Here is a 27,929-nt window from a genome sequence, read left to right on the forward strand (position 1 = left end):
AAGCCGAACTGTTCAACTGCACAAAATTACTAGTCTGCATCCTGCCCAAGGTCAACATCTTTCTGAGGCCCAGTACTCATTCTTTTGACCAAGCTTTTGGTCACCTGTCCTAATATGTCCTTTTGTGGCTCGGTGTCCAATTTCATTTGATAATGCTCCCGTGAAGCACCTTTTTGATGTTTACTATTTTAAAGGCACTATATAAATGTAAGTTGTTGTTTTCTTTATTGTAGTTTGTTTCTGGCAAGATGTTTCAACTTTAAAATTTCAAAGCTTGTTTTGATCTGCAGATAAAATTTATCTGAGTGCTGGATTCCTAACCAGAGAATGCCTGATCCCTTGTCGGCTGGCATTCCAGTTTGGGTGCCTTCTTTGGTTGAGCTTTACCACTTCTCAGTTCTAGAAAATCCTTTCAGTAGGAGGAAATGCTAGCAGGATCAGAACTGCACCTCTTGTTGGTTGATGATTGTGGTCAGAGAAATCTGTATCTCACCAGACATTTAAGGAGATATTTTCTAACTCTCAACAAAAATATATCCCAATGAGAAGGAAAGACTGTAAAAGAAGAGATAACCATTCATGGCTAACAAAGGAAATAAGGGGTGGTATCAATTTAGAAAACAAGGGCATTATGAAAGATTATGAAAGAAAACAAGAAATATAAAAGCAAATAGTAAAAGTTTCTACAGGTACATAAAAAGGAAAAGAGTGGCTAAAGTAAATGTTGGTCGCCTAGAGGATGAGACTGGGGAATTAATAAAGGGGGGGGCAGAGACATTGAACAAATATTTTGTATCGGTCTTCATGGTAGAAGACACTAAAAACATCCCAATAGTGGATAATCAACGGGCTATAGGGAGGGAGAAACTTAATACAATCACTAAAGAAGTAGTACTCGGGACTAAAGGCGGACAAGTCTCCTGGACCTGATGGCTTGCATCCTAGGGTCCTAAAAGAAGTGGCTGCAGAGATAGTGGATGCATAGGTTGTAAGTGTTATATATGTGAACTTGTATTTACTCTTTACAGGCACCAGAGGGCTCATCCCCTGGAGTCCCAAGGAATCCTATAATCCCTTGGGTGCACAGATATTTGAGGAGGCCTCACAGGTTGGAGAGGCACTCTGGTGACTTGCAATAAAAGACTAAGGTCACACTTTACTTTGAGCTCACAGTGTTCACTCTAATTTTTTCTCCATACATAACAACTGGCGACGAGATACAGATAGTGAGCCCAAAGATGCAGAGAACAGTGGGCATCCTGCAGAAATTCTCGGAGGGAGATGATTGGGAAACTTTTGTGGAGCGACTCAATCAATACTTCGTAGCCAACGAGCTAGATGAGGAAGAGAGCGCTGTCAAACGAAGGGCGATCCTCCTCACTTTCTGTGGGGCACCAACGTATGGCTTCATGAAGAATCTGCTCACTCCAGTGAAACTCACAGAGAAATCGTACGATGATTTGTGTACACTGGTCCGAGAGCATTTGAACTCGAAGGAAAGCGTTCTGATGGCGAGGTGCCGGTTCTACACCTACAAAAAGTCTGAAGGTCAGGAAGTGGCGAGTTATGTCGCCGAGCTGAGATGCCTTGCAGGACATTGTGAATTTGAAGGACATTTGGAGCACATGCTCAGACTTTTTCGTACTTGGCATTGACCACAAAATCATACTTCACAAACTTTTGACTGTAGAGACCCCAAACTTGAGCAAGGCCATAGCGATAGCCCAGGCGTTCATTGCCACCAGTGACAATACGAAGCAATCTCTCAGTACACAAGTGCTGCTACAAGTACTGTGAACAAAGTGATGTTGTTTTCGAATCGTAACATACAGGGCAGGTCACACATACCTGCACGTCCGCAGATGTCTCAGACTCCACCATCAAGGATGATGAATGCAAGACCATTAACACCTTGTTGGCGCTGCGGGGGTGATCATCGTTTCCATTCATGCCGATTCAAAGGGTACGTTTGCAAGGCTGTGGAACAATGGGACACCTCCAATGAGTGTGCAGGCGAGCTGCAAATCCTGCTAACCCTGCAAATCACCATGTTGCAGAGGAGGACAGATCCACAGAGGATCACGACGAACCAGAGCCTCAGACCCAAGAGTCAGAGGTACATGGGGTGCACACATTCACCACGAATTGTCCCCCGATAATGCTAAATGTTGAACTAAATGGACTCCCAGTGTCAATGGAGCTGGACACGGGAGCGAGCCAGTCCATCATGGGCAAAAAGACTTTCGAAAGACTGTGGTGCAACAAGGCCTCAAGACCAGTCTTAACTCCAGTTCGCACGAAACTGAGAACTTGCACAAAAGAACTGATTCCTGTAATCGGCAGTGCTACCGTAAAGGTCTTCTAAGATGGAGCGGTGCACAAGCTACCACTCTGGGTGGTACCGGGCGATGGTCCCATGCTGCTCGGCTGGAGCTGGCTGGGAAAGATATGCAGGAACTGGGACGGCGTCCAAGCGGTATCGCCTGCTGATGACACTTTGTGTGCCTAGGTCTTAAACAAATTTCCTTCGCTGTTCGAACCAGGCATGGGAAATTCCAAGGAGCAAAAGTGCTGATCCACCGAATTCCGGGGGCACGACCCATCCATCACAAGGCGAGAGCAGTACCGTACATGATGAGAGAAAGGGTAGAGATCGAGCTAGACTGGCTCGTTAAATTAATTCATTTAATCTCAGATTAAATTTAATTTAAATTAAATTAATCTCAGGATTAAGTCATGACAGGAGAGCTCGGAAACGTGTTATGCTCCTCCTGTGCTATGTGGGAAGTCAGGGACTCTTCCAGTGTCCCTGATGACGACATGTGTGGGAAGTGCATCTGCCTGCATCACCTGACAGACCAAGTTGCGGCACTGGAGCTCTGGAGCATCCACGATGCTGAGAATGACGTGAATAGCACGTTTAGTGAGTTGGCCACTCCGCAGGTAAAGGGTACACAGCCAGATAGGGGATGAGCGACGAACAGGAAGAGCAGTGGAAGGAAGGTAGCGCAGGGGTCCCCTGCGGTCATCCACCTGCAAAACAGATACACCGCTTTGGGTACTGTTGAGGGGGATGACTCATCAGGGGAGAGCAGCAGCAGCCAAGTTCATGGCACCGTGGGTGGCTCTGCTGCACAGGAGGGCAGGAAAAAGAGTGGGAGAGCTATAGTGGTCGGGGATTCTATTGTAAGGGGAATAGATAAACGTTTCTGCGGCCGCAACCGAGACCCCAGGATGGGATGTTGCCTCCTGGTGCAAAGGTCAAGGATGTCTCGGAGCGAGTGCAGGACATTTTGAAGAGGGAGGGTGAACAGCCAGTTGTCGTGGTGCATATAGGCACCAACGATATAGGTAAAAAATGGGATGAGGTCCTAATACTTTATTAAGATGGAGAGTGACACAGTTAATTCAGAGACTAGGATCCTGAACTTAAGGAAAGGTAACTTCGATGGTAAGAGACGTGAGTTGGCTAGAATAGACTGGCGAGTGATACTTAAAGGGTTGATGGTAGATAGGCAATGGCAAACATTTAAAGATCACATGGATGAACTTCAACAACTGTACATCCCTGACTGGAGTAAAAGTAAAACGGGGAAGGTGGCTCAACCGTGGCTAACAAGGGAAATTATGATAGTGTTAAATCCAAGGAAGAGGCATATAAATTGGCCAGAAAAAGCAGCAAACCTGAGGACTGGAAGAATTTTGTAATACAGCAGAGGAGGACAAAGAGTTTAATTAGGAAGGGGAAAATAGAGTAAGAAAGGAAGCTTGCTGGGAACATAAAAACTGACTGCAAAAGCTTCTATAAATATGTGAAGAGAAAAAGATTAGTGAAAACAAACATAGGTCCCTTGCAGTCAGATTCAGGTGAATTTATAATGAGGAACAAAGAAATGGCAGACCACTTAAACGAGTATTTTGGTTCTGTCTTCACGAAGGAAAGACACAAATAATTTTCGGAAATACTAGGTGACCGAGGGTCTAATGAGCAGGAGAAACTGAAGGAAATTCGTATTAGACGGGAAATGGTATTGGGGAAATTGATGGGATTGAAGGTTGATAAATCCCTGGGGCCTAATAGTCTGCATCCCAGAGTACTTAAAGAAGTTGCCCTAGAAATAGTGGATGCATTGGTGATAATTTTCCAACAGTTTATCAACTCTGGATCAGTTCCAATGGACTGGAGGGTAAGCTAATGTAACACCACTTTTTAAGAAAGGAGGGAGAGAGAAAATGAGTAATTATCGACAGGTTAGCCTGACATCAGTAGTGGGGAAAATGTTGGAATCAATTCTTAAAGATGAAATAGCAGCACATTTGGAAAGCAGTGACGGGATCGATCCAAGTCTGCATGGATTTATGAAAGGGAAATCTTGCTTGACAAATCTTCTAGAATTTTTTGAGGATGTAACTGGTAGAGTGGACAAGGGAAAACCAGTGGATGTGGTGTATTTGGACTTTCAAAAGGCTTTTGACAAGGTCCCACACAAGAGATTGGTGTGCAAAATTAAAGCACATGGTATTGGGGGTAATGTACTGACGTGGATAGAGAACTGGTTGGTAGATAGGAAGCAGAGAGTCGGGATAAACGGGTCCTTTTCAGAATGGCAGGCAGTGGCTAGTGGGGTACCACAGGGCTCAGTGCTGGGACCCCAGCTATTTACAATATACATTAATGATTTGGATGAGGGAATTGAGTGTAATATCTCCAAGTTTGCAGATGACACTACGTTGGGTGGCAGTGTGAGCTGTGAGGAGGACACTAAAAGGCTGCAGGGTGACTTGGACAGGTTAGGTGAGTGGGCAAATGTGTGGCAGATGCAGTATAATGTGGATAAATGTGAGGTTATCCACTTTGGTGGCAAAAACACGAAGGCAGAATATTATCTGAATGGTGGCAGATTAGGAAAAGGGGAGGTGCAGCGAGACCTGGGTGTCATGGTACATCAGTCATTGAAAGTTGGCATGCAGGTTCAGCAGACGGTGAAGAAGGCAAATGGTATGTTGGCCTTCACAGCGAGGGGGTTTGAGTATAGGAGCAGGAAGGTTCTTACTGCAGTTGTACAGGACCTTACTGAGGCCTCACCTGGAAAATTGTGTTCAGTTTTGGTCCCCTAATCTGAGGAAGGACGTTCTTGCTATTGAGGGAGTGCAGCGAAGGTTCACCAGACTGATTCCTGGGATGGCAGGACTGACATATGAGGAGAGACTGGATCAACTGGGCCTGCATTCACTGGAGTTTAGAAGGATGAGAGGGGATCTCATAGAAACATATAAAATTCTGACGGAACTGGACAGGTTAGATTCAGGAAGAATGTTCCCGATGTTGGGGAAGTCCAGAACAAGGGGACATAGTTTACGGATAAGGAGTAAGCCATTTAGGACTGAGATGAGGAGAAACTTCTTCACTCAGAGAGTTGTTAACTGTGGAATTCCCTACCGCAGAGAGTTGTTGATGCCAGTTCATTGGATATATTCAAGTGGGAGTTAGATATTGCCCTTACGGCTAAAGGGATCAAGGGGTATGGAGAGAAAGCAGGAAAGGGGTACTGAGGTGAATGATCAGCCATGATCTTATTGAATGGTGGTGCAGGCTCGAAGGGCTTACTCCTGCACTTATTTTCTATGTTTCTATGTTTTTATTCCAAGTGGCTTGAATGTGAGATAATTTTGGCTAGCACGTCCGCTGCTACCACTGAAAGCCTCCGAGCCATGTTTGCCACACACGATTTACCCGATGTCCTGGTAAGCAACAGCGGGCCATGTTTTACCAGTGCTGAGTTCAAAGAATTCATGACCCGCAACGGGATAAACAAGTCACATCTGTCCCGTTTCAACCAGCGTCCAATGGTCAGGCAGAGAGAGCAGTGCAAACCATCAAGCAAGGCTTGAAGAGGGTAACTGAATGTTCACTGCAGACTCGCCTATCCCGGGTCCTGCTTAGCTACCGCACGAGACCCCACTCGCTCACTGGGATCCCACCCGCTGAACTGCTCATGAAAAGAGCACATAAGACAAGGCTGTCGTTAGTTCACCCTGATCTACGTGAACAGGTAGAGAGCAGGTGGCTTCAACAAAGTGCATACCATGATAGCGCAAATGTGTCATGCGAGATTGAAATCAATGATCCCCTCACCAATACCCTGTCGTGGCCAAAGAGTGGGGTAGGGTGTTTCGGGTCAAACTTTCAAATGGACTCATTCACCGGAAACACTTGGACCAAATCAAACTCAGATTTACGGACCATCCTGAGCAACCCACCTTCAACCCTACCTTTTTTGATCCCCCAACATACACACCAGTGGCAACCAGCACCATGGTTGACCACGAAGCAGAACCCATCATCCACAGCAGCCCAGCAGGACCCAACACACCAGGCAGCCCAGCAAGGCCAGCTGCACAGCAGCCCAGCGAGGGCCCAACAAATGATTCAACAATACCAGTTTTCACACCGAGACAATCAACCAGGGCAAGAAGGGCCCTAGATCGACTCACACTATTGACTTTGGCGGGGAGTGTTGTTATATATGTGAACATGTATTTACTCTGTACAGCCACCAGAGGGCTCATCCTCTGGAGTCCCAAAGGATCCCATAATCCCTTGTGAGCACAGGTATTTAAGGAGGCCACACAGGTTGGAGAGGCACTCTGGAGACCTGCAATAAATGACTAAGGTCACACTTTATTTTGAGCTCACAGTGTTCAGTCTGACTCTTTCTCCGTACATAACAGCAAGCTACCAAAATTCCCTGGATTCTGGGGAGGTCCCAGCGAATTGGAAAACCGCAAATGTAACGCCCCTATTTAAAAAGGAGGCAGACAGAAAGCAGTTTAGTCTAACATCTGTAGCTGAGAAAATGCTTGAGTCCATTATTAAGGAAGCAGGCGCAGGACATTTGGAAAAGCATAATTCAGTCAAGCAGAGTCAGCATGGTTTTATGAAAGGGAACTCGTGTTTGACAAACTTGTTGGAGATCTTTGAAGATGTAACGAGCAGGATGGATAAGGGGGAACCAGTGGATATGGTGTATTTGGATTTCCAGAAGGCATTCGATAAGGTGCCATATAAAAGGTTACTGCACAAGATAAAAGTTCACGGGGTTGGGGGTAATATATTAGCATGGATAGAGGATTGGCAAACTAACAGAAAACAGAGAGTCAGGATAAACGGGTCATTTTCCGGTTGACAAACAGTAACTAGTAGGATGCCACAGGGATCGGTGCTGGGGCCTCAACTATTTACAATCTATATTAATGACTTGGATGAAGGGACCGAGTATAATGTAGCCAGATTTTCTGATGATACAAAGATGGGTGGGAAAATAAATTGTGAGGAGGTCACAGAAAATCTGCAAAGGGTTATAGACAGGCTAAGTGAGTGGGCAAAGATTTGGCAGATGGATTACGGTGTGAGAAAATGTGAGGTCATCCACTTTGACAGAAAAAATAGAAAAGCAAATTATAATTTAAATGGAGAAAAATTGCAAAGTGCTGCAGTACAGAGGGACCAGGGGGCCCTTGTGCATGAAACACAAAAAGTTAGTATGCCGGTGTAGCAAGTAATCGGGAAGGCAAATGGAATGTTGGCCTTTATTGCAAACAGGATAGAGTATAAAAGCAGAGAAGTACTGCGACAACTGTACAGGGTATTGGTGAGGCCACACCTAGGGTACTGCGTACAGTTTTGGTCTCCGTATTAAGGATATAATTGCATTGGAGGCTGTTCAGAGAAGGTTCACTAGGTTGGTTCTGGAGATGAAGGGGTTGACTTATGAAGATAGGTTGAGTTGGTTGGGCCTATACTCATTGGAATTCAGAAGAATGAGAGGTGATCTTATCGAAACATATAAGATAATGAGAGGCCTCAACAAGGTGGATGCAGAAAGGATATCTCTGCTCATTGGGGAAACTAAAATTAGGGGGCATAGTCTCAGAATAAGGGGCCGCCCATTTAAAACTGAGATGAGGAGGAATTTATTTTCTCAGAGGGTTGTAAATCTGTGGAATTCTCTGCCCCAGAGAGCTGTGGAGGTTCATTGAATATATTTAAGGCGGAGACAGACAGATTTTTGAACGATAAGGGAATAAAGGGTAATGGGGAGTGAGCAGGGAAGTGGAGCCGAGTCCACGATCAGATCAACCATGATCTTATTGAATGGCGGAGCAGGCTCGAGGTGTCAAATGGCCTACTCCTGCTCCTATTTCTTATGTTCTTATGTTCTTCACCACTTGACAGGGAATGCAGTGGCAGGTGGGAAGAGTATGGATGGAGTGCAAAAAAAGGAGGAAAAAAGTGTGTTAAGCTACAATTGGGTGCAATTTCAAGCATATCATTTCCCACAAGGTTATTTCCAAACTCCAAATTAGCCCAACCATCTTCAACCTCTTCATCAATGGTACTTCATTGGCTGTAATGCACTTTGGGATATCCGGTGATCGTGAAAGGCACTATATAAATGCAAGTCTATTTTTTCTCTTCGTGATAGCGAACAACCCCACTCCTGACTCTAACAATTCCTGTGTTCAGCTCTTTTCACAACAGTGCCAGTAATGAAGCAGCGTATGCCAGCGCAGCGCAGGACCTAGATAACATCATGCTACATATGTACCAGTTAATGACCATCTTGAACAACAGAAAGCCCAGCCATCTCCCCTTGACCTTCAACGGCAATATCATTGGCAAATCCCCCAACACCAACATCTTGCAGGTCACCATCGATCTGTCATAGCAACACCGTGATTACAAGAGCTGGTCAGAGGCTGCACTCTGTGATGAGTGGTTGACCTACTAACCCCTCAAAGTCTACCCACCATCTACTTTGCTCCAGTCAGGAATATGATTAAATAATCACCACTTGCCTGGAGAGTTGTAGCTACAACACTCAAGAAGCTCAACAACATTCAAGGTAGAGCTGTTTGCTGAATTGGCATCCCTGACAGCAGACTCAATATTCACTTCCTCCAGCAACAATGCATAGTGGCTGAAGTATGTACTATCTATAGGATGCACTGTAGCAACTTACCAAAGTTACTTCAGCAACACCTCCCTCCCCTTCAATCTTTACCACCAAGAAGTCCTTACTACTCGGGGGATCAAGGGTTATGGCGAGAAAGCAGGAAGGGGGTACTGAAGTTTCATGTTCAGCCATGAACTCATTGAATGGCGGTGCAGGCTGGAAGGGCTGAATGGCCTGCTCCTGCACCTATTTTCTATGTTTCTATGTTTCTATAACAAGAGCAGCAATGTTGTGGAAACATAATCACTTCTCAGTCACATGTCATCCTGACGTGGTCAAATATTTCTGTTCCTTCATTTTTTGGGCCAATATTCTGGAATTCCTTACCTAACAGCATTGTTGAAGCACCATCACCAGTAGGACTTCAGCAGTCCAAGGAGTAGTTTCACCACCACCTTTTCAATGCAACTAGTGAGGGGCAATAAAATGTGTTGCCCTAATCCAGAGAACAAATGAATAAAAAAACTGGAACATGTGAATGTGCAGATTCATCCAATCAGAAACTTCCAGAAAATAACAGGTTGCAGGGCAGCTTTGGCAGAAGCTTAAATCAAGTAACCTACTTGCCCTTTCAGTGCGGGACGATGTGTGGTGCAGGGAGCTGAATGCAAATGAAAAGAAAGAAAAATTGTATTGCTCAATTACATCTGTAATAACTACTGAACTTAGCTAAACCATTTGCAGCAAGTCTTGTCAGTAAGGAAAATAGCTAAGTATTTATAATTACCTCTTTTATATGTCAGAATGAGAACTGCTAGGTATAATTATATAAATTGTGCACCTTCACAGATATTCATTCTTTTAGCCAGCCATTTATTCCAACTATAACTATGACTATAATTCTTATAAAGTGACAAGAACAGTACAGAAGAGTGAAGGGACAAATGTTGTTCAACTATTAACCAATGTTTATTTTTTTTTGCATTTTCAAAGTGCCTTATTATCATTTTGTTGCAGTTCAGGCTTTCTCGCTATCTTTTGTTTTATGTTCACTGCAAAAAGGAAATTTGAATAAGCGTACCAAGAGGGAGATTCTCCTCCAAAGTCACCAAAGTTTCAGCAGAGATTAAGTAAAAATTTGGGCATAAGGCCTATCACTACCTCACTGCCCCGATAGGATTTTCCTTCCCCAGCCCCTGCCAGGATGTCACTGACCATTCCTTCCTTGCTCACCAGATGCAATTGGCTGCAGGAGCAGAGAATGGTCCCCAGATCCCTTGAGGATTTGCATCCTGTCTGTCCCAGTTACCACCGTTTTCCAGGGCCACAATGTTGAAAGTAAAGGCACCTTGCAGTAGCTCCTTTTCCCTCCAGGCTGCCCCCAATCACTTACCCGCTGAAGGATCCAGTCTCAGCTGAGGCCTTCAGTGGAAGATGCACTCTGAACGTCAAGGAATTTCTTCCCCTTTAATGTCTCTCACTGTCTCTTCTGATGATGCAGTGGTGTCCCTGCTGAACACCGCTGGCATTTGGTATGTCCACATGTTCCTGTCTCCTTCACAAGGTGGAAAATAACATACCCTTGTGATAAATGCGTACAGGATGAAATGAAAGATTTATGTATAAGTAGATGAACATCAACTTGCATTTATACAACTTGCCTTTAATGTAGAAAAACATCCTAAAGAACCCTCAGGCATAATCAGACAAGAGAAATGGATGTTGAACCAAAGGAGGAGATATTAAGATGGGTGAGAAAAAGCTTGGTCAAAGAGGGTCTAAAGTGAGGAGGGAGTCGAGAGAGGCAGCGGCCTATAAAAGGCTCAGCAGTCCGGGGAGCGTCGAGAGAGGTGGGAGTCAAGAGAGGCAGCGGCCTATAAAAGGCTCAGCAGTCCGGGGAGTCGAGAGAGGCGGGAGTCGAGAGAGGCAGCGGCCTATAAAAGGCTCAGCAGTCCGGGGAGCGTCGAGAGAGGCGGGAGTCGAGAGAGGCGTACTTGTGCAGTTCCAGCTGAGAGAAGTCAAAAAGAAGTAGAAAGAAATCAAAAGGTGACGTCACAGCCAACGTGGTAAGTGATTGGCTGCTGATTGGTGAGTAGTTTTTCTTTTTCTTTTAGTCAGTAACTTTTAACATTGTTGTCGGCAATTTAAGTGTATCTAAGGGTTAAGACATGGCAGGACAGCTCGGTCACGTGATATGCTCCTCCTGTACCATGTGGGAACTCGGGGACAACACCAGTGTCCCTGACGACTACATGTGCGGGAAGTGTGTCCACCTCCGGCTCCTGACGGTCCGCGTTGCGGAGTTGGAGCTGAGGGTGGATTCACTCTGGAGCATCCACGATGCTGAGAATGACGTGAGTATCACGTGTAGCGAGTTGGTCTTACCGCAGGAGAAGGGTCCACAGCCAGCGAGGGAATGGAAGACCAGCAGGAAGAGTAGTGCAAGGAAGGTAGTGCAGGGGTCCCCTGTGGTCATCCCACTGCAAAACAGATACACTGCTTTGAGTGCTGTTGAGGGGGATGACTCATCAGGAGAGGGCAGCAGCAGCCAAGTTCATGGCACCGTGGCTGGCTCTGTTGCACAGGAGGGCAGGAAAAAGAGTGGGCGAGCGATAGTGATAGGGGATTCAATTGTAAGGGGAATAGATAGGCGTTTCTGCGGCCGCAACCGAGACTCCAGGATGGTATGTTGCCTCCCTGGTGCAAGGGTCAAGGATGTCTCGCAGCGGGTGCAGGACATTCTAAAAAGGGAGGGAGAACAGCCAGTTGTCGTGGTGCACGTTGGTACCAATGACATAGGTAAAAAAAGGGATGAGGTCCTACGAAATGAATTTAAGGAGCTAGGAGCTAAATTAAAAAGTAGGACCTCAAAAGTAGTAATCTCGGGATTGCTACCAGTGCCACGTGCTAGTCAGAGTAGGAATCGCAGGATAGCTCAGATGAATACGTGGCTTGAGCAATGGTGCAGCAGGGAGGGATTCAAATTCCTGGGCATTGGAACCGGTTCTGGGGGAGGTGGGACCAGTACAATCCGGACGGTCTGCACCTGGGCAGAATCGGAACCAATGTCCTCGGGGGAGTGTTTGCTAGTGCTGTTGGGGAGGAGTTAAACTAATATGGCAGGGGGATGGGAACCAATGCAGGGAGATAGAGGGAAACAAAAAGGAGGCAAAAACAAAAGACAGAAAGGACATGAGGAAAAGTGGAGGGCAGAGAAACCCAAGGCAAAGAACAAAAATGGCCATTGTACAGCAAAATTCTAAAAGGACAGAGGGTGTTAAAAAAACAAGCCTAAAGGCTTTGTGTCTTAATGCAAGGAGTATCCGCAATAAGGTGGATGAATTAACTGTGCAAATAGATGTTAACAAATATGATGTGATTGGGATTACGGAGACATGGCTCCAGGATGATCAGGGCTGGGAACTCAACATCCAGGGGCATTCAACATTCAGGAAGGATAGAATAAAAGGAAAAGGAGGTGGGGTAGCATTGCTGGTTAAGGAGGAGATTAAGGCAATAGTTAGGAAGGACATTAGCTTGGATGATGTGGAATCTATATGGGTAGAGCTGCAGAACACCAAAGGGCAAAAAACGTTAGTGGGAGTTGTGTACAGACCTCCAAACAGTAGTAGTGATGTTGGGGAGGGCATCAAACATGAAATTAGGGGTGCGTGCAATAAAGGTGTAGCAGTTATAATGGGTAACTTTAATATGCACATAGATTGGGCTAACCAAACTGGAAGCAATACGGTGGAGGAGGATTTCCTGGAGTGCATAAGGGATGGTTTTTTAGACCAATATGTCGAGGAACCAACTGGGGGGAGGCCATCTTAGACTGGGTGTTATGTAATGAGAGAGGATTAATTAGCAATCTCGTTGTGCGAGGCCCCTTGGGGAAGAGTGACCATAATATGGTGGAATTCTGCATTGGGATGGAGAATGAAACAGTTAATTCAGAGACCATGGTCCAGAACTTAAAGAAGGCTAACTTTGAAGGTATGAGGCGTGAATTGGCTGGGATGGATTGGCGAATGATACTTAAGGGGTTGACTGTGGATGGGCAATGGCAGACATTTAGAGACCGCATGGATGAACTACAACAATTTTACATTCCTGTCTGGCATAAAAATAAAAAAGGGAAGGTGGCTCAACCGTGGCTATCAAGGGAAATCAGGGATAGTATTAAAGCCAAGGAAGTGGCATACAAATTGGCCAGAAATAGCAGCGAACCTGGGGACTGGGAGAAATTTAGAACTCAGCAGAGGAGGACAAAGGGTTTGATTAGGGCAGGGAAAATGGAGTATGAGAAGAAGCTTGCAGGGAACATTAAGACGGATTGCAAAAGTTTCTATAGATATGTAAAGAGAAAAAGGTTAGTAAAGACAAACGTAGGTCCCCTGCAGTCAGAATCAGGGGAAGTCATAACGGGGAACAAAGAAATGGCGGACCAATTGAACAAGTACTTTGGTTCGGTATTCACGAAGGAGGACACGAACAACCTTCCGGTTATAAAAGGGGTCGGGGGGTCTAGTAAGGAGGAGGAACTGAGGGAAATCCTTATTAGCCGGGAAATTGTGTTGGGGAAATTGATGGGATTGAAGGCCGATAAATCCCCAGGGCCTGATGGACTGCATCCCAGAGTACTTAAGGAGGTGGCCTTGGAAATAGTGGATGCGTTGACAGTCATTTTCCAACATTCCATTGACTCTGGCTCAGTTCCTATGGAGTGGAGGGTAGCCAATGTAACCCCACTTTTTAAAAAAGGAGGGAGAGAGAAAACAGGGAATTATAGACCGGTCAGCCTGACATCGGTAGTGGGTAAAATGATGGAATCAATTATTAAGGATGTCATAGCAGTGCATTTGGAAAGAGGTGACATGATAGGTCCAAGTCAGCATGGATTTGTGAAAGGGAAATCATGCTTGACAAATCTTCTGGAATTTTTTGAGGATGTTTCCAGTAGAGTGGATAAGGGAGAACCAGTTGATGTGGTATATTTGGACTTTCAGAAGGCGTTCGACAAGGTCCCACACAAGAGATTGATGTGCAAAGTTAGAGCACATGGGATTGGGGGTAGTGTACTGACATGGATTGAGAACTGGTTGTCAGACAGGAAGCAAAGAGTAGGAGTAAATGGGTACTTTTCAGAATGGCAGGCAGTGACTAGTGGGGTACCGCAAGGTTCTGTGCTGGGGCCCCAGCTGTTTACACTGTACATTAATGATTTAGATGAGGGGATTAAATGTAGTATCTCCAAATTTGCGGATGACACTAAGTTGGGTGGCAGTGTGAGCTGCGAGGAGGATGCTGTGAGGCTGCAGAGCGACTTGGATAGGTTAGGTGAGTGGGCAAATGCATGGCAGATGAAGTATAATGTGGATAAATGTGAGGTTATCCACTTTGGTGGTAAAAACAGAGAGACAGACTATTATCTGAATGGTGACAGATTAGGAAAAGGGGAGGTGCAAAGAGACCTGGGTGTCATGGTACATCAGTCATTGAAGGTTGGCATGCAGGTGCAGCAGGCGGTTAAGAAAGCAAATGGCATGTTGGCCTTCATAGCAAGGGGATTTGAGTACAGGGGCAGGGAGGTGTTGCTACAGTTGTACAGGGCATTGGTGAGGCCACACCTGGAGTATTGTGTACAGTTTTGGTCTCCTAACCTGAGGAAGGACATTCTTGCTATTGAGGGAGTGCAGCGAAGGTTCACCAGACTGATTCCCGGGATGGTGGGACTGACCTATCAAGAAAGACTGGATCAACTGGGCTTGTATTCACTGGAGTTCAGAAGAATGAGAGGGGACCTCATAGAAACATTTAAAATTCTGACGGGGTTAGACAGGTTAGATGCAGGAAGAATGTTCCCAATGTTGGGGAAGTCCAGAACCAGAGGTCACAGTCTAAGGATAACGGGTAAGCCATTTAGGACCGAGATGCGGAGGAACTTCTTCACCCAGAGAGTGGTGAACCTGTGGAATTCTCTACCACAGAAAGTTGTTGAGGCCAATTCACTAAATATATTCAAAAAGGAGTTAGATGAGGTCCTTACTACTAGGAGGATCAAGGGGTATGGCGAGAAAGCAGGAATGGGGTACTGAAGTTGAATGTTCAGCCATGAACTCATTGAATGGCGGTGCAGGCTAGAAGGGCCGAATGGCCTATTCCTGCACCTATTTTCTATGTTTCTATGTTTCTATGAGATGGTAAGGTTTAGGGAGGGGATTCAGAGCATGGGGCCCAGATAGCTAAGGTATAGACAAGGAAGTTTTTTATTCTTGTTTTCCCCTTCCTCCAAACAGTTTGCAAAACAAAATTCTGATGGAGGGTATTTACCCAAAATATAAATGTTGTTCTGTTTTTGAGTTATTTCTACCCTTCTTATTTTAAATTCTCCAAGCTCCATACTTTGGATCGTTCTCATGGATGAGATCCCATGCCCTATAGTTTGAGAGTATCTTCACTCACCCTGATATCTAGGTAAATTTTTGGTAATGTGCCCAGGATAGCAAACAGAAGACCTTTGGAAACACAGGACCGAAAAAGATCATTCACTGGCCCAAGTTTCTCTGAAATACCACATCCCATGATACCTCTCATACCTCTCTTATTATTTCTCACATTCAGTTCTCTCTTGAAATTGCTGAGGATTATTCCAGCTACTGGAATTAACTTGTGCCACTACTTTAGGACATTAAAGCCAGAGAGCGTACATTCACCAGGATGATATCAGGGTTAGTAACACAGGAAAGGAACAGTCCCTGGCACTCAGGTCAGTCTGAGGAGGCTGTTCACTCGGTTGATTCCGGAGATAAGGGGTTGACTTATGAAGTTAGGTAGGTTGAGTAGGTTGGGCCGAAACACATTGGAGTTCAGCAGAATGAGAGGTGATCTTATTGAAACATGTAAGATAATGAGGGGGCTCAACAAGGTGGATACAGAAAGGATATTTCCACTCATAGGGGAAACTAAAACTAGGGGACATAGTCTCAGAATAAGGGGCTGTCCATTTAAAACTGAGATGAGGAGAAATTTCTTCTCTCAGAGGGTTATAAATCTATGGAATTCTCTGCCCCAGAGAGCTGTGGAGGCTGTGTCATTGAATATATTTAAGACGGAGATAGACAGATTTTTGAGCGATAAGGGAATAAGGGGTTATGGGGAGTGGGCAGGGAAGTGGAGCTGAGTCCATGATCAGATCAGCCATGATCTTATTGAATGGCGGAGCAGGCTCGAGGGGTCAAATGGCCTACTCCTGTTCCTATTTCTTATGTCCTGCTGGCACCTCAGGAGTTTTGGAGTCTCTTCTGGCCGCAGTGCCTCTTCTTGCTCCGTGAGCCTGGCAGAAAATAGTGACATCAGAGCCTGATCTGCATTTGTTGATAAATGCCCGGCAGTGTGTTTCCCTCTCACCTGCTCAAATGCGCCAGTTAAATTTGGAGCAGGCGGCATGTCGATGGGCAAATCCCACGGGCACTATTAACTGCCCACCCACCTGGTTTCTGTTGAGCGGTTGTTAAAATCACCCTTTATTTCCTTTCGGAATCAGTGATAAGGAATGTTAATTAAAATGACTATTAAGAAAATTGGGAGAGATATTAGAAGCATCTTCACGCAGAGGGTTATTGGTGCAGAGAGTGCTTTTCCACAGGAAATGGTTAAGGCCGGGATCATTGCATCTTTTAAGGGAAAATTGGATAAATATTTGAATCAGAGAAAGATACAGGGCTGTGTGGAGAGAGCAAGGCAGTGGGAATAGTTTTGAATTGCTGTAGCAAAGAGCCGGTACTGATTGGCCTCCATCTGTGCTGTTCCTGTCTTTGATAAATGGTAGAGTATCAGAACATAAAATCTCATTTAGGGTTTAAACTACAAACGCCTTTATTGAACATAAGATGAACAAGTGATTTATAGTAGAAGTTACACTATGTAGATCCTTAAAAGAAAAACTAATTTATATACTAAATTACTAATTGTTTGAATTGAAATTTTATCTCGTCAATTTTTGATATTTCTCACCAATGCATGAGCTGAACTAGCCTGACTTAACTCTTTAAAGTTCCAAGCAGACTCCTTCAATTCATAGGATTACATAGGATATACAACACAAACAGGCCTTTCGGCCCAACCAGTCCCTGCGTCGTTTATGCTCCACTCGAGCCAGAGCTCAAACTCAATTCCACTCAGCCAATTCAGCTAACTCAGCTCCTACATATTCCCCAAACAGTTATGGATTTAAATAACTGCCAGCTGGATTAAAAATAAGTGTCTGTCTTACATATAACTGAACAAATCATACAGAATTTATTTATTTAAATGCGGCTTGGCTCCTGCACTCACTGTACTCTAGTGCAATGCTGAGGGAGTGCTGCACTGTCAGAGGTGCTGTCTTTCAGATGAGACATTAAACCGAGGCTCCATTCGCCTGCTCAGGTGGATGTAAAAGATCCCATGGCACTATTTAGAAGAACAGTAGGGGAGTTATTCCCGGTGTCCTGGTCAATATTTATCCCTCAATCAACATTAAAAAAAACAGGTTATCTGGTCTTAATCACATTGCTGTTTGTGGGAGTTTACTTGTGCGCAAATTGGCTGCCGCATTTCCTACATTACAACTTCCAAAGTACTTCATTGGCTGTAAGGTGCTTTGAGACATCCAGTGGCCGTGAAAGGCACTATATAAATCCAAGTCTTTCTTTCTTTCAACAATACAGTTCAAAAACCAGTTTGAACAATCCTCGCTACATTTGCAGTAATCTAGGCTGGAATATGGAATTTAACTGCAGCTGGATTTAAACTATGTATTGTCACTGCATTTAAAGGGACAGCCACCAAACCAAAACTGGGCAAAAATACTTTATTTTTATTACAATGCTTCCTTTTTTATTTCCAGATGCTGTGTATTCTTAACATTTTGTTTAATTTCAGGTTGCCACACTTTTAAAAAATCAGTACAACTTTCACAATCCCCTATATAATAGAGTAACACCATATTCTCTTAAAGCAGCCCTTGTTTGAAAAATGTTCCTCCCAGATCATGTCAACAAGGACATGTGTACGTTAAGGACATAAGCTTGAGGAACAGCACCTCATCTTTCGTTCAGGCACTTTAAAGCCTTCCGGACTCAACATCAAGTTCAACAATTTCAGACCATAACCTCTGCCCACATTATGTTCCCTTTCCTCATTTTTTCCGAAAAAAAAGCCGCCCCCCCCCCCCACTTTTGAATTTTTATTTTGTTTCTCTCTGTTTCCCATGGCAGCTGGTAATTATTCACACTTTATCCAGACTCATCTTTTGTTTCCTAACTTGTGCTACAGTGCGACGTCTAAAATCCAGAGTTCCAGAATCCGGAATGTTCCGAAATCCGGACTCCCCCGCCTCGGCCCGACCTGCCTCGGCCTCGCCTCGACCCGACCTCCTCCCACCTTGGCCTGACCTCCGGCCATCCGACCTCCCCCAGCCTCTGCCCAACCACCCCCCCCCCGACCTCTGGCTGACCGACACCCCCGACGTCCGGCGGCCCGACCGACCTCCCCTGACCTCGGCTCGACCGACTCCCACACTCCGGCGACCCGACCGACACCCCCGAAATCTGGTGGCCCGAGCGACACCCCCCCAGCCTCGGCCCAACCGACACCCCCAGAACTCCAGCGGCCCGACCAACCCCCAGAACACCGGCGGCCCAACCGACCCCCAACCTCCATGGACGACCGACCCCCCCCCCCGCCGCACCCAACCTCCGGCGGCCCGACCGGCACCCCCCACCTACCTTCCTCGGCCCAGGCAAAGGAGTTCCGAAATCCGGAAATACCCAGAATTCAGAACAGCCTCGGTCCCGAGGTTTCCGGATTTCGGACGTCACACCTAATAATACTACCATCTCAATTCGGCCCATCATCCCTTTTGTCTCTCAAATCTCTTCTGCCTTCCATCCTATCACAGACCTTCCCTTTTGTTCTTTCCTCCCCTCCCCCTTTTAGGGCCCCAGCACTTCCTTAAGAATCTATTACATTTTGAACTATTGCCAGTTCTGACGAAGGATCTTCGACCTGAAACGTTAACTGTTTTTCTCTCTCTACAGATAATGCCTGACCCGTTGAGATTTCCAGCATTTTCTGTTTTTATTTCAGATTCCAACATCCACGTTATTTTGCATTTGTGCATATGTACATTATTACTGGCATGCATAATTTAACCAATTGCTCGGCTAGAGAAAACACAAACACCGCTGTATTCATTTACAAAAAAAACAATTAAAAATCCTCACATTATTTGATACTGCCTACAGTAATCAAGGTCCGGTTTGGAATGCACAGCAGGGAAGATTTCTGTAGTTTAGTTCTGTCCTGGTCAATATTTATCCCTCATTCTACATAACGAAAACCAGATTATCTGGTCATTATCACATTGCTGTTTGTGGGAGCTTGCTTGTGCGCAAATTAGCTGCCGCATTTCCTACATTACAACAGTGACTACACTTCAAAAGTACTTAATTGGCTGTAAAGTGCTTTGAAACATCCGGTGGTCATGAAAGGCTATATAGATCCAAGTCTTTCTTTTTTTCTTTTTAACATATAGCACTTAATGTACCAAAACTACATATTCATGGTTTAAGGTTCCTGCCTGATCATATAATGTCAACTTGAACAGGGAGGCGAAAGAAAAGTACAAATTTGAGCTGGGATGGAAGAAACGGATAGAAGGTTGAACTGAGGGGGGCGGGGGAGAGAGGGATAAGATTGCCACATTAACTGAAAGGGTTGGATAGATACAAATGCCAACTTGAAGTGAAAGAGCTTTGCACAATTTTGAATTTGTTGCCTATAACCTTGACTAGAATGATCTCAAAGTCAATAATTCTGACTTTGCTATTGGGAATATTTTAATTAATTCATATTTTCTTGCAGTACAAGATTATTTGCTTCTATCGAGAGGAAGTTTTAAAGTATAAAAAGTACAATAATTCATTTCCAAATTGCATAAGTAAAGTCGTTTTCAATAAAATGTAACAAATGCTCCTTTTTAAGAAGAAAAAAGTGCTCCAAAAAAGTCTAATTTCTCTGCAAACAAATATGGTCTCTGCTAAAGCCCATTAATGGTGGGAAGGTAGAAAATCAGCCGGCTCTTTCGCTGAGCTGACAAGAAGGTCGAGCCTGAGGAGTGGGTGCAGTGCCAATTCTGGAGTGGGCAAATAGTATTTTTGCAGAAGCAAGAGATGCACTCCTGTTCCTCCTCATGGGACAGCCCACTGGAGCTCGAGCTGCACGTTTGTCCTCGAGGAGTAGGCTGCGACCCTGAACCGGGAAATTTAAAAAATAAAGCTGCCGGGACTGCTGCTATATGTCTGATGCAGATCTTCTTCTCTTTTGTGTCTCGGAGCCGACCCAAAGTCTGTCTGCAGCTCTCACCCGCTCTGGTTCAATGAACCACTTTTCTAAATCCCGCCAAATCCGCTGCTCATCATTGGCTGGCGTGCGTGCGCACTGGATGCTCCTCCTCCGTCGAGTCATGGTTGGTCATCTCAACGACTCTTTTAGCGAAGGGAGAGACCGGCGCTGCGTCTATCCTCCCCAAAACAGATAAGGATTTAGCATATGTATATACAATCCTCTTGACAAATTAATCCACTGACATAGTAAATTGCAAAAAATTCTGTGTTACATAGGTTGCACAAAAAAACCTTGCAGCATATATGCACTAATCACTCAGTCTTTAAACACTGCAAAAGGAAGGCACTAATTGGCAAATGTGAGTAATCAGTTCTTTTTTTAAATATGAATAAAGTTACAGTTTTTGGTCTGTTTTAACTTTTAAATATTATAATGTAAACCTACAAATGAGACATACTCAGAATCACTCGGACATTCATCCTGCCACTCTTAACTATCATCACTTATAATGCTAGTTCTGTTACTGCAGGAGATTTTAAAATATATCATTACAGGTATAGGAATACATTTTCAAACTATTATTTTCCAATATTACTAATTACATATACAATACTATATAGATAGCAAAGAGGATAGTTTGCTCCACTCACGGTACCCAGAGTACAAAGGCCGGAGAGTTCTGATCGTCATCTTAGACATGGTAGTGATTCCCGGGGCACAAGGACTCCAGGTACAGGCCTTGCAAAGCCTCGGGCTCCTGTACTCAGTACACTAAAAAGAGAAAACCTCTCACGTCGGAGGCCCTGCAGACTCGAGCCACATAGACTTTCAGTACACGATGTAATCGATCGATCAATCATTTAATTCATTTAATAATGGAAGATTTTACTATTTTACACTACATTGTGTATTTCTGAAAGTATCTGACAACTATCTGAATTTGTTATGTTATGCAATGTTTATGTTTATGCAATGTTCCCTCTAATTTTTTTTGTGCGCGGTCCCGTTTAATTTGTATGTGGAGTATCTCTTCCAATGGCAGCAGCTGGTGAGCAACCTGCACGGGACCTCTCGATTGATGCACGACCACACAGCCGCACACCTTAGGAGAAAAATTGGTGTGTAGCCGTCAACAGCTTCCCAAAACTTGATAAGTGGTCTTCCAGCCCAAATAATTTCCCAACTCTGTCGTAGCCCCACAAAAGAAAAAGGATTTGAGGCCCTTTTTTGGAGCGTCCACCAATGGGCCTTTTTAGGCCACTCAACGCTTGGTACATATGGGGCGGAACATGCGCAGTACACACTCCACCTTTTATACTTCAAAATTGCAATCAGGGTCCTACAACAATATAAGAGCCCAATTTGCATATTTAAACATTCCCCTGTCTGAAACAAGCAGGAGTGCTATCCGTCGATTCACATGGCCATCTGAAAAATGCATCAGGCAGGTCTTGGATCACCTCCCGCAATTTTTTCTGCCGGCCATTCATTTTTCAGGCGAGAAATTAGCAGCTGGTGGTTGAAAATCCAGCTGCTCAAGTAAAATGGGAGGATGGTCTGCTTATAAAAATCGCCACAGAAAGCAACATGAATTCCACTTCTTGACCAGGGACATTTGCTTTAGCAGTGCGTGAAGGGTCTCGCTCTCTGATCGGTTTATCTTGTTTCCACCACCCCAACCTCTAATAGACAGCCCAAATTTCAAAATCAAAATTCAGCCTCTAGGAGGAAGTCCATGTTTTGTCTGAGATTCAAATTGTTGTCTTCTCATTGAGAATCCAAATGGTCTGATGCTGCAGATATTAGGCTCTCATGTCGTTATGATATCCTCTTTTTAAATGATTCATGCAGCTAACATTGCAAAAAAAAGCAATCAAATCAGACATGTTTTTAAAAAAGGAGATGATTTTAGCCTTCTGTGAAAATCATGCGTATCTACTTGGCCTCCCTGGACCTGATGTTGACAGTGGTTTAAGTGGGAAGCAAACATAACAATTAGAATTTTTAAAATTAGCAGATAGATTAAAATATAGTACAGAGCCAACTATTAACAGTTTAGCTGCTTGTGATTAACAATCTATCCTCTAGGATATTTCATTCTGTATTAAATGGGGATGGGGGGGGGGGGTGGTTAAGGTTGCTAATAGCTAAGTTCTACATAAGAACATAAGAAATAGGAGCAGGGGTAGGCCATTTGGATCCTCGAGCCTGCTCCACCATTCAATAAGATCATGGCTGATCTGATCTTGGTCTCAACTCTACTTTCCTACCTGCTCCCCATAATCCTTGATTCCCTTATCATTCAAAAATCTGTCTATCTCCACCTTAAATATATTCAATGACCCAGCCTCCACTGCTCTCTGGGTAGAGAATTCCAAAGATTCATGACCCTCAGAGAAGAAATTCCTCCTCATTTCCATTTTAAATGGGCGACCCCTTATTCTGAAACTATGCCCCCTAGTTCTCGATTACTCCACGAGGGGAAACATCCTCTCTGCAGCTACCCTGCCAGTCCCCCTCAGAATCTTATACGTTTCAATAAGATCACCTCTCATTCTTCTATCTCCAATGAGAATAGGCCCAACCTGCTCAACTTTTCTTAATAAGGCAATCCCTTCATCTCAGGAATCAACCATGTGTACCTTCTCTGAACTCCCTCCAATGCAAGTATATCCCTCCTTAAATAAGGAGGCCAAATCTGTACACAGTACTAGAGGTGTGGTCTCACCAACAGTTGTAGCAGGACCTCCCTACTTTTATACTCCATCCCCCTTGCAATAAAGGCCAACATTCCATTTGCCTTCCTAATTACTTGCTATAGCTGCATACTAACGTGTTGTGGACCCCCAGATCCCTTTCTACTGCAACATTTTGTAATGTCTCCCCATTTAAATAATAATTTGCTTTTTTATTTTTCCTACTAAAGTGGATAACCTCATATTTTCCCACATTATACTCCATCTGCCAAATTTTTGCCGACTCACTTAGCTTTTATTTATTCCTTTGCAGATTCTTTGCATCCTCCTCACAACTTGCTTTCCCACCTATCTTTGCATCATCAGCAAATTTGGCTCCATTACAGACCAGGAAAGACTCAGTTTCCATCCCTGGTGTGTTCTAAGTTAGGTAAACTCTGCTGGGGTGCTCGAGTTAGCCTCACTGTTCTCAAGTTAGAGAGGGGAAATCACCCAGGCTTCCTGCTCCTGATACTAAGTAGTGGCACCAACTGGAAGTTTATGTTGTGGACATCAGATGGGGATTGGATCAGGCTTGGCTTATAGTTGAAAAATTTGCCAAGATTCACAATCTAGGCTCACACATAAAGGATAGCCAATGTGTGAATTCATACTGCAGCAAGGATTCGTCTTCAGAGAGCAAGAAGGGAAGGGAAAAGGAACTACATTAAGCTGGAAGGATTAAATGTTTGAGTGCAAAACTCCCTAAAAGCGACACCAGGCTCTGCATTTCCAAAAGTGTGATCATCATTTCTTACCAGATAAAGTGCTGTTACTGCCCCGCTTCCCATTTACTCCCATCATACAGAATTCACAATGCAGATATGACACAGGGGGGCATAAAATCATACAAATTTGATTGAAGGATAACATTATTTGTGAGTTTATTGTTGATCCTATAGATCTTTCTCAGATTCAGAACATTTTTAAAAACAGATATTTTGTATTATAAAAAGATTCAACAGCTATTTACAATATATTAAAAATCTTACATTTGTGTGCAATTTCTGTCTACAAATCCTTACTTTCTGTTGTCACATTTCTGTCACACTCTTGTATCAACCTTTTCATTATAAATTCCACTGTCCACTTTGATAACTGCCCACATGAACTAGTCATACTGTAATTACACTTCCTACAAGTATGGTAGCATTATCTCCCAGCTCCTCAAACTGTACTGAAAATAAACTTCTTTTTTTTCTGCAACTGTACTTCGCTGCTTCCCAAATTACCATAAATTTTGCAATTTAATAACTATACATAATAATGTTAAATCAAAGTACTATACCAAAATATGGTCAGAGTGTATGACTTTAAAATGGGGACTGAATTACATTTGCTTAGTTTAATCCATTTATCCACTGCCTTCTAATCCCACATCATCTAAAGTAGGTCTTGGCTCACCATGTGCAATGCCATAGGTAAGTGACTAATAGATAAAAACATATAGTATGCATGCACTTCCTATCCAACGTCCAATCATCACAGTTGATCTTACTTTTATGTGAACATTTAACATTGAGAATAGAAATTTGGGGGTAGAATTTCTACTTTGGGTGCAATCAGCAATCTGGGCGCAATTGCACTAGTTTTGAGAAGTGTTTCTTTTTCTCAAGTTTCCGCTCAAACTCATTTGCATATCACCGACCTAAAAATATGCCATGAAGCAGCGCAGTTATAGAGTTTTAAACTTAATTTTTAAAAAAATGTACTTAAAAAATATTCCTGGATATATTTAAGGTAACTTGGTGCAGTTTGATTAATATAGCTGAAAATGGGTTTATCTCTCACAAAAAATAAGCATATTAATCAGACTGTCTAGTTCACCACTTGTGAGTAACCTAATTTTAAATAACTCAAAATAATTTTTAAGAAAAGAACCATTTTCTAGTTATATTGATGTACAGAAGTCAGGTTTTTAGAAAATTAAAAAAAAATTATCTTCAAAAGCTTTTAAAGAGTGTCTATTTGTGTCCTTGCCCCCAAAGAACTTCCTCGAAGGCCTGTAAACAATCGCAATTCGCAGAAACTCCCAATGGTGATTAATTCGATCCGTAGGCGAGGCCAGTTTTGTGGATCTGGAGGCGTGGCCAGTTTTGTAGATCTGGGGGCGAGGCCAGTTTTGTGGATCTGGGGGCGTGGCCAGTTTTGTGGATCTGGGGGCGTGGCCAGTTTTGTGGATCTGGAGGCGTGGCCAGTTTTGTGGATCTGGAGGCGTGGCCAGTTTTGTGGATCTGGGGGCGTGGCCAGTTTTGTGGATCTGGGGGCGTGACCAGTTTTGTGGATCTGGAGGCGTGGCCAGTTTTGTGGATCTGAGGGCGTGGCCAGTTTTGTGGATCTGGAGGCGTGGCCAGTTTTGTGGATCTGGAGGTGTGGCCAGTTTTGTGGATCTAGAGGCGTGGCCAGTTTTGTGGATATGGGGGCGTGGCCAGTTTTGTGGATCTGGAGGCGTGGCCAGTTTTGTGGATCTAGAGGCGTGGCCAGTTTTGTGGGCCTGGCCAGCTTCTAGCTGATGTTTTTTAAACTAGTGCTAAAGATCGTGGAGACTCAGTTTGTGCTGAGCGTAATTTGTGCTTAAATTTCCACAATCTTTTCTGCTGGATTCACTGATTTTGGCCGAATTGCAGCGAATAAAAACAGCGCAACCGAGCGGAAACTCCAGGCCTTGGTATTTGTTCTTGGGGCACTGTATTTACAGTCTCTGTCCTGTAGGCAGAACTGTGTAGCAAGTTAAAGTTTCTCTCCAAACTCCATTGCCATCTTGTACAACATACAAAAATTATTTTCATCAACTGACCGTGAGCATGCCATAGGCAATTTACTACTAACTGACTAAGTGAACTCAGGTACAGTTTTTTTTTAAAAAAAGGAAATGGCCCAGAAATTGCGGTCAAAGGCTTCCTTTGTACGAACGCCTCCGACCCGAAAAAAATCTACGAAAGTACCTGATGGTCCCGGAGATACGTAGGATTCCGGTCGGAGGCCTAGATTCGCTGCGCAGCGCATGGGAAGATGTCTTTCATGTACATACATGCTGGAGTCACGTGGGCCAGGACCACCAATCACTGCACCATTCTCATTGATAAAAACGGGAACTCAGTTTGTATGAGTTCCCATTGCTGTCAATGAGAAAAATCCCTAAAAATCTGAAACATAGCATAATAAATAAATAAAACACCTTTCATATTTAAAATTAATTGAAATTAAATTAAATGTTTTAGAAAAAAATATATATTTTGCGGATTTTTTTTTAATGTGTTGTAATAGGTTTAAAATAAACTTACCTTAATGGACAGGATTTTTAATATAAAAATAAGAGTTTATATTTAATTTTTGTATGTTTTAAAAATGGTACGCTGGTAAAAGTAGGCTCTACGCCTGCTTTTACCAGCCGTAAAATTTTGAAGGACATTCGCTGGGCATGAGTTGGGCAAACAGCCCAATATCTATCTGCGCGGATGTCCCTCTCCTGGAGATGCGGAGGACCTGCATGGAGAAATCTTGACAGATCGGAAAAGCCGGTTCTTGGCACCTGCGCATCTCGCCGCGAAAACCGGCCTTTGCGAGGCCTTGCCGGATCCTTGCGCACTTCGTACAGATCCGGCAAGGCCGCAATTTCTGGGCCAATATGTTTCGAAATCATAAGGTAAGCATAATTACTATCCTGAAATTTCCTGCCAATCAAATTATTTATTTTTTGAAGGTTCATCTACACTAGCGGGTAGACCCCGACGTTGTGCAATAGTGTAAAATAGGTAATTGCGAGTCAGCAACCTGGTTTACATCTCTCCAAAATAAAAATCCGGAGCGATGTAAAACGGGCTGCTGACTCACTGTCACCTGTTTTACAGTATTGCACAAAGTCAAGATCTACCCAGTAGTTTTACTGATAAACATCTAGGTGTCCATTATTGTCCCCGTTACTGGGCTATGGCTCAGAACTGTCATGTGCCACTTATTTCCAGCCACTCACTGTTTTCAGTGTATCACTGTAAAAATAAATCCAGGCCTTCATTTGAACACTCTTGCAATCTATGGGCTGAAGATTTACTTCAGTTCTTTATTTTTTATTGAATGCTTATTACTTTTTGTGCTTTGTTTGGTGCTTGGTGGTGGTTTCAATGTAGTTACCCATGCCGATTCCTTCTGTGCAGACAGAAGTGGCAACATACTCTGGCCTAAGTTAGTTTGGAGCAACTATTTGCTGGCCAAACACCTAAAACAGGTGTAAGTGGCTAGGAACAACCCCTTTTGAAAAATAAACTGAACTAAAAAAAACACCTTAACTAACTCACTTACACTGGCGCAAATTAAATGGCCAGAATTGCAACTAAAAAGATAGTCCAGAAAAATCAAGTTGCTCCAAAAAAAAGGAGCAACTCCTGGGGAAACTTGGGCCCTATGTCACTGTTTTACTCAATTTAAAAAACTCATCATTTGCAATGGTTATCCCTTGGGAATATTCTGGCCTATTTCCATGGAATATTTACACTCTTAAATAGGTTTAACATTATACTTTAGTACTGACCTGTAAATTTATCAAGTGCATCAAATCCATGATTTACTGCTATTATATCAAGGAAAGAAATTGTGCCATCTTCAAACCTGAAATGAAAATTTTAATTCATCACACAGGGAATCCACTCAATTTACTACAATATTAAAGGTTACAAAACTTTTTTTCTTTATAAATATAATTATGATGCACTCAGGCTTCTTACAGCTGAAATACTTCAAACCTTTGTGAATCACTTAGGTCTAATTAACCTCTGTGAAATTATAATTCTTTAAACTTTAAAATTTGTGGAAGGTTTTTGGACAAAATCTTAAATATTTCTATAGGACA

The 27,929-nt window shown here is 43.7% G+C and overlaps 1 protein-coding gene across 7 annotated transcripts in view; it reads right to left on the reverse strand.

Moving 5' to 3' along the window:
* Positions 1-27,929, reverse strand: part of mocos (molybdenum cofactor sulfurase) — a 464,568-nt gene that overhangs the window by 271,215 nt on the left and 165,424 nt on the right. For all 7 annotated transcript variants that reach the window (XR_011593368.1, XM_070881150.1, XM_070881149.1 and 4 more), the window contains one exon: positions 27,612-27,688. Coding sequence is in view for 6 of the 7 variants with exons in the window: in XM_070881150.1 (XP_070737251.1) it covers positions 27,612-27,688 (77 nt within the window). In the remaining variant the exon portion in view is untranslated. The remainder of the gene's footprint in view (positions 1-27,611; positions 27,689-27,929) is intronic.

This window comes from Pristiophorus japonicus, chromosome 5 (genome assembly GCF_044704955.1).
Source record: "Pristiophorus japonicus isolate sPriJap1 chromosome 5, sPriJap1.hap1, whole genome shotgun sequence".
Taxonomy (NCBI): Eukaryota; Metazoa; Chordata; class Chondrichthyes; family Pristiophoridae; genus Pristiophorus; species Pristiophorus japonicus.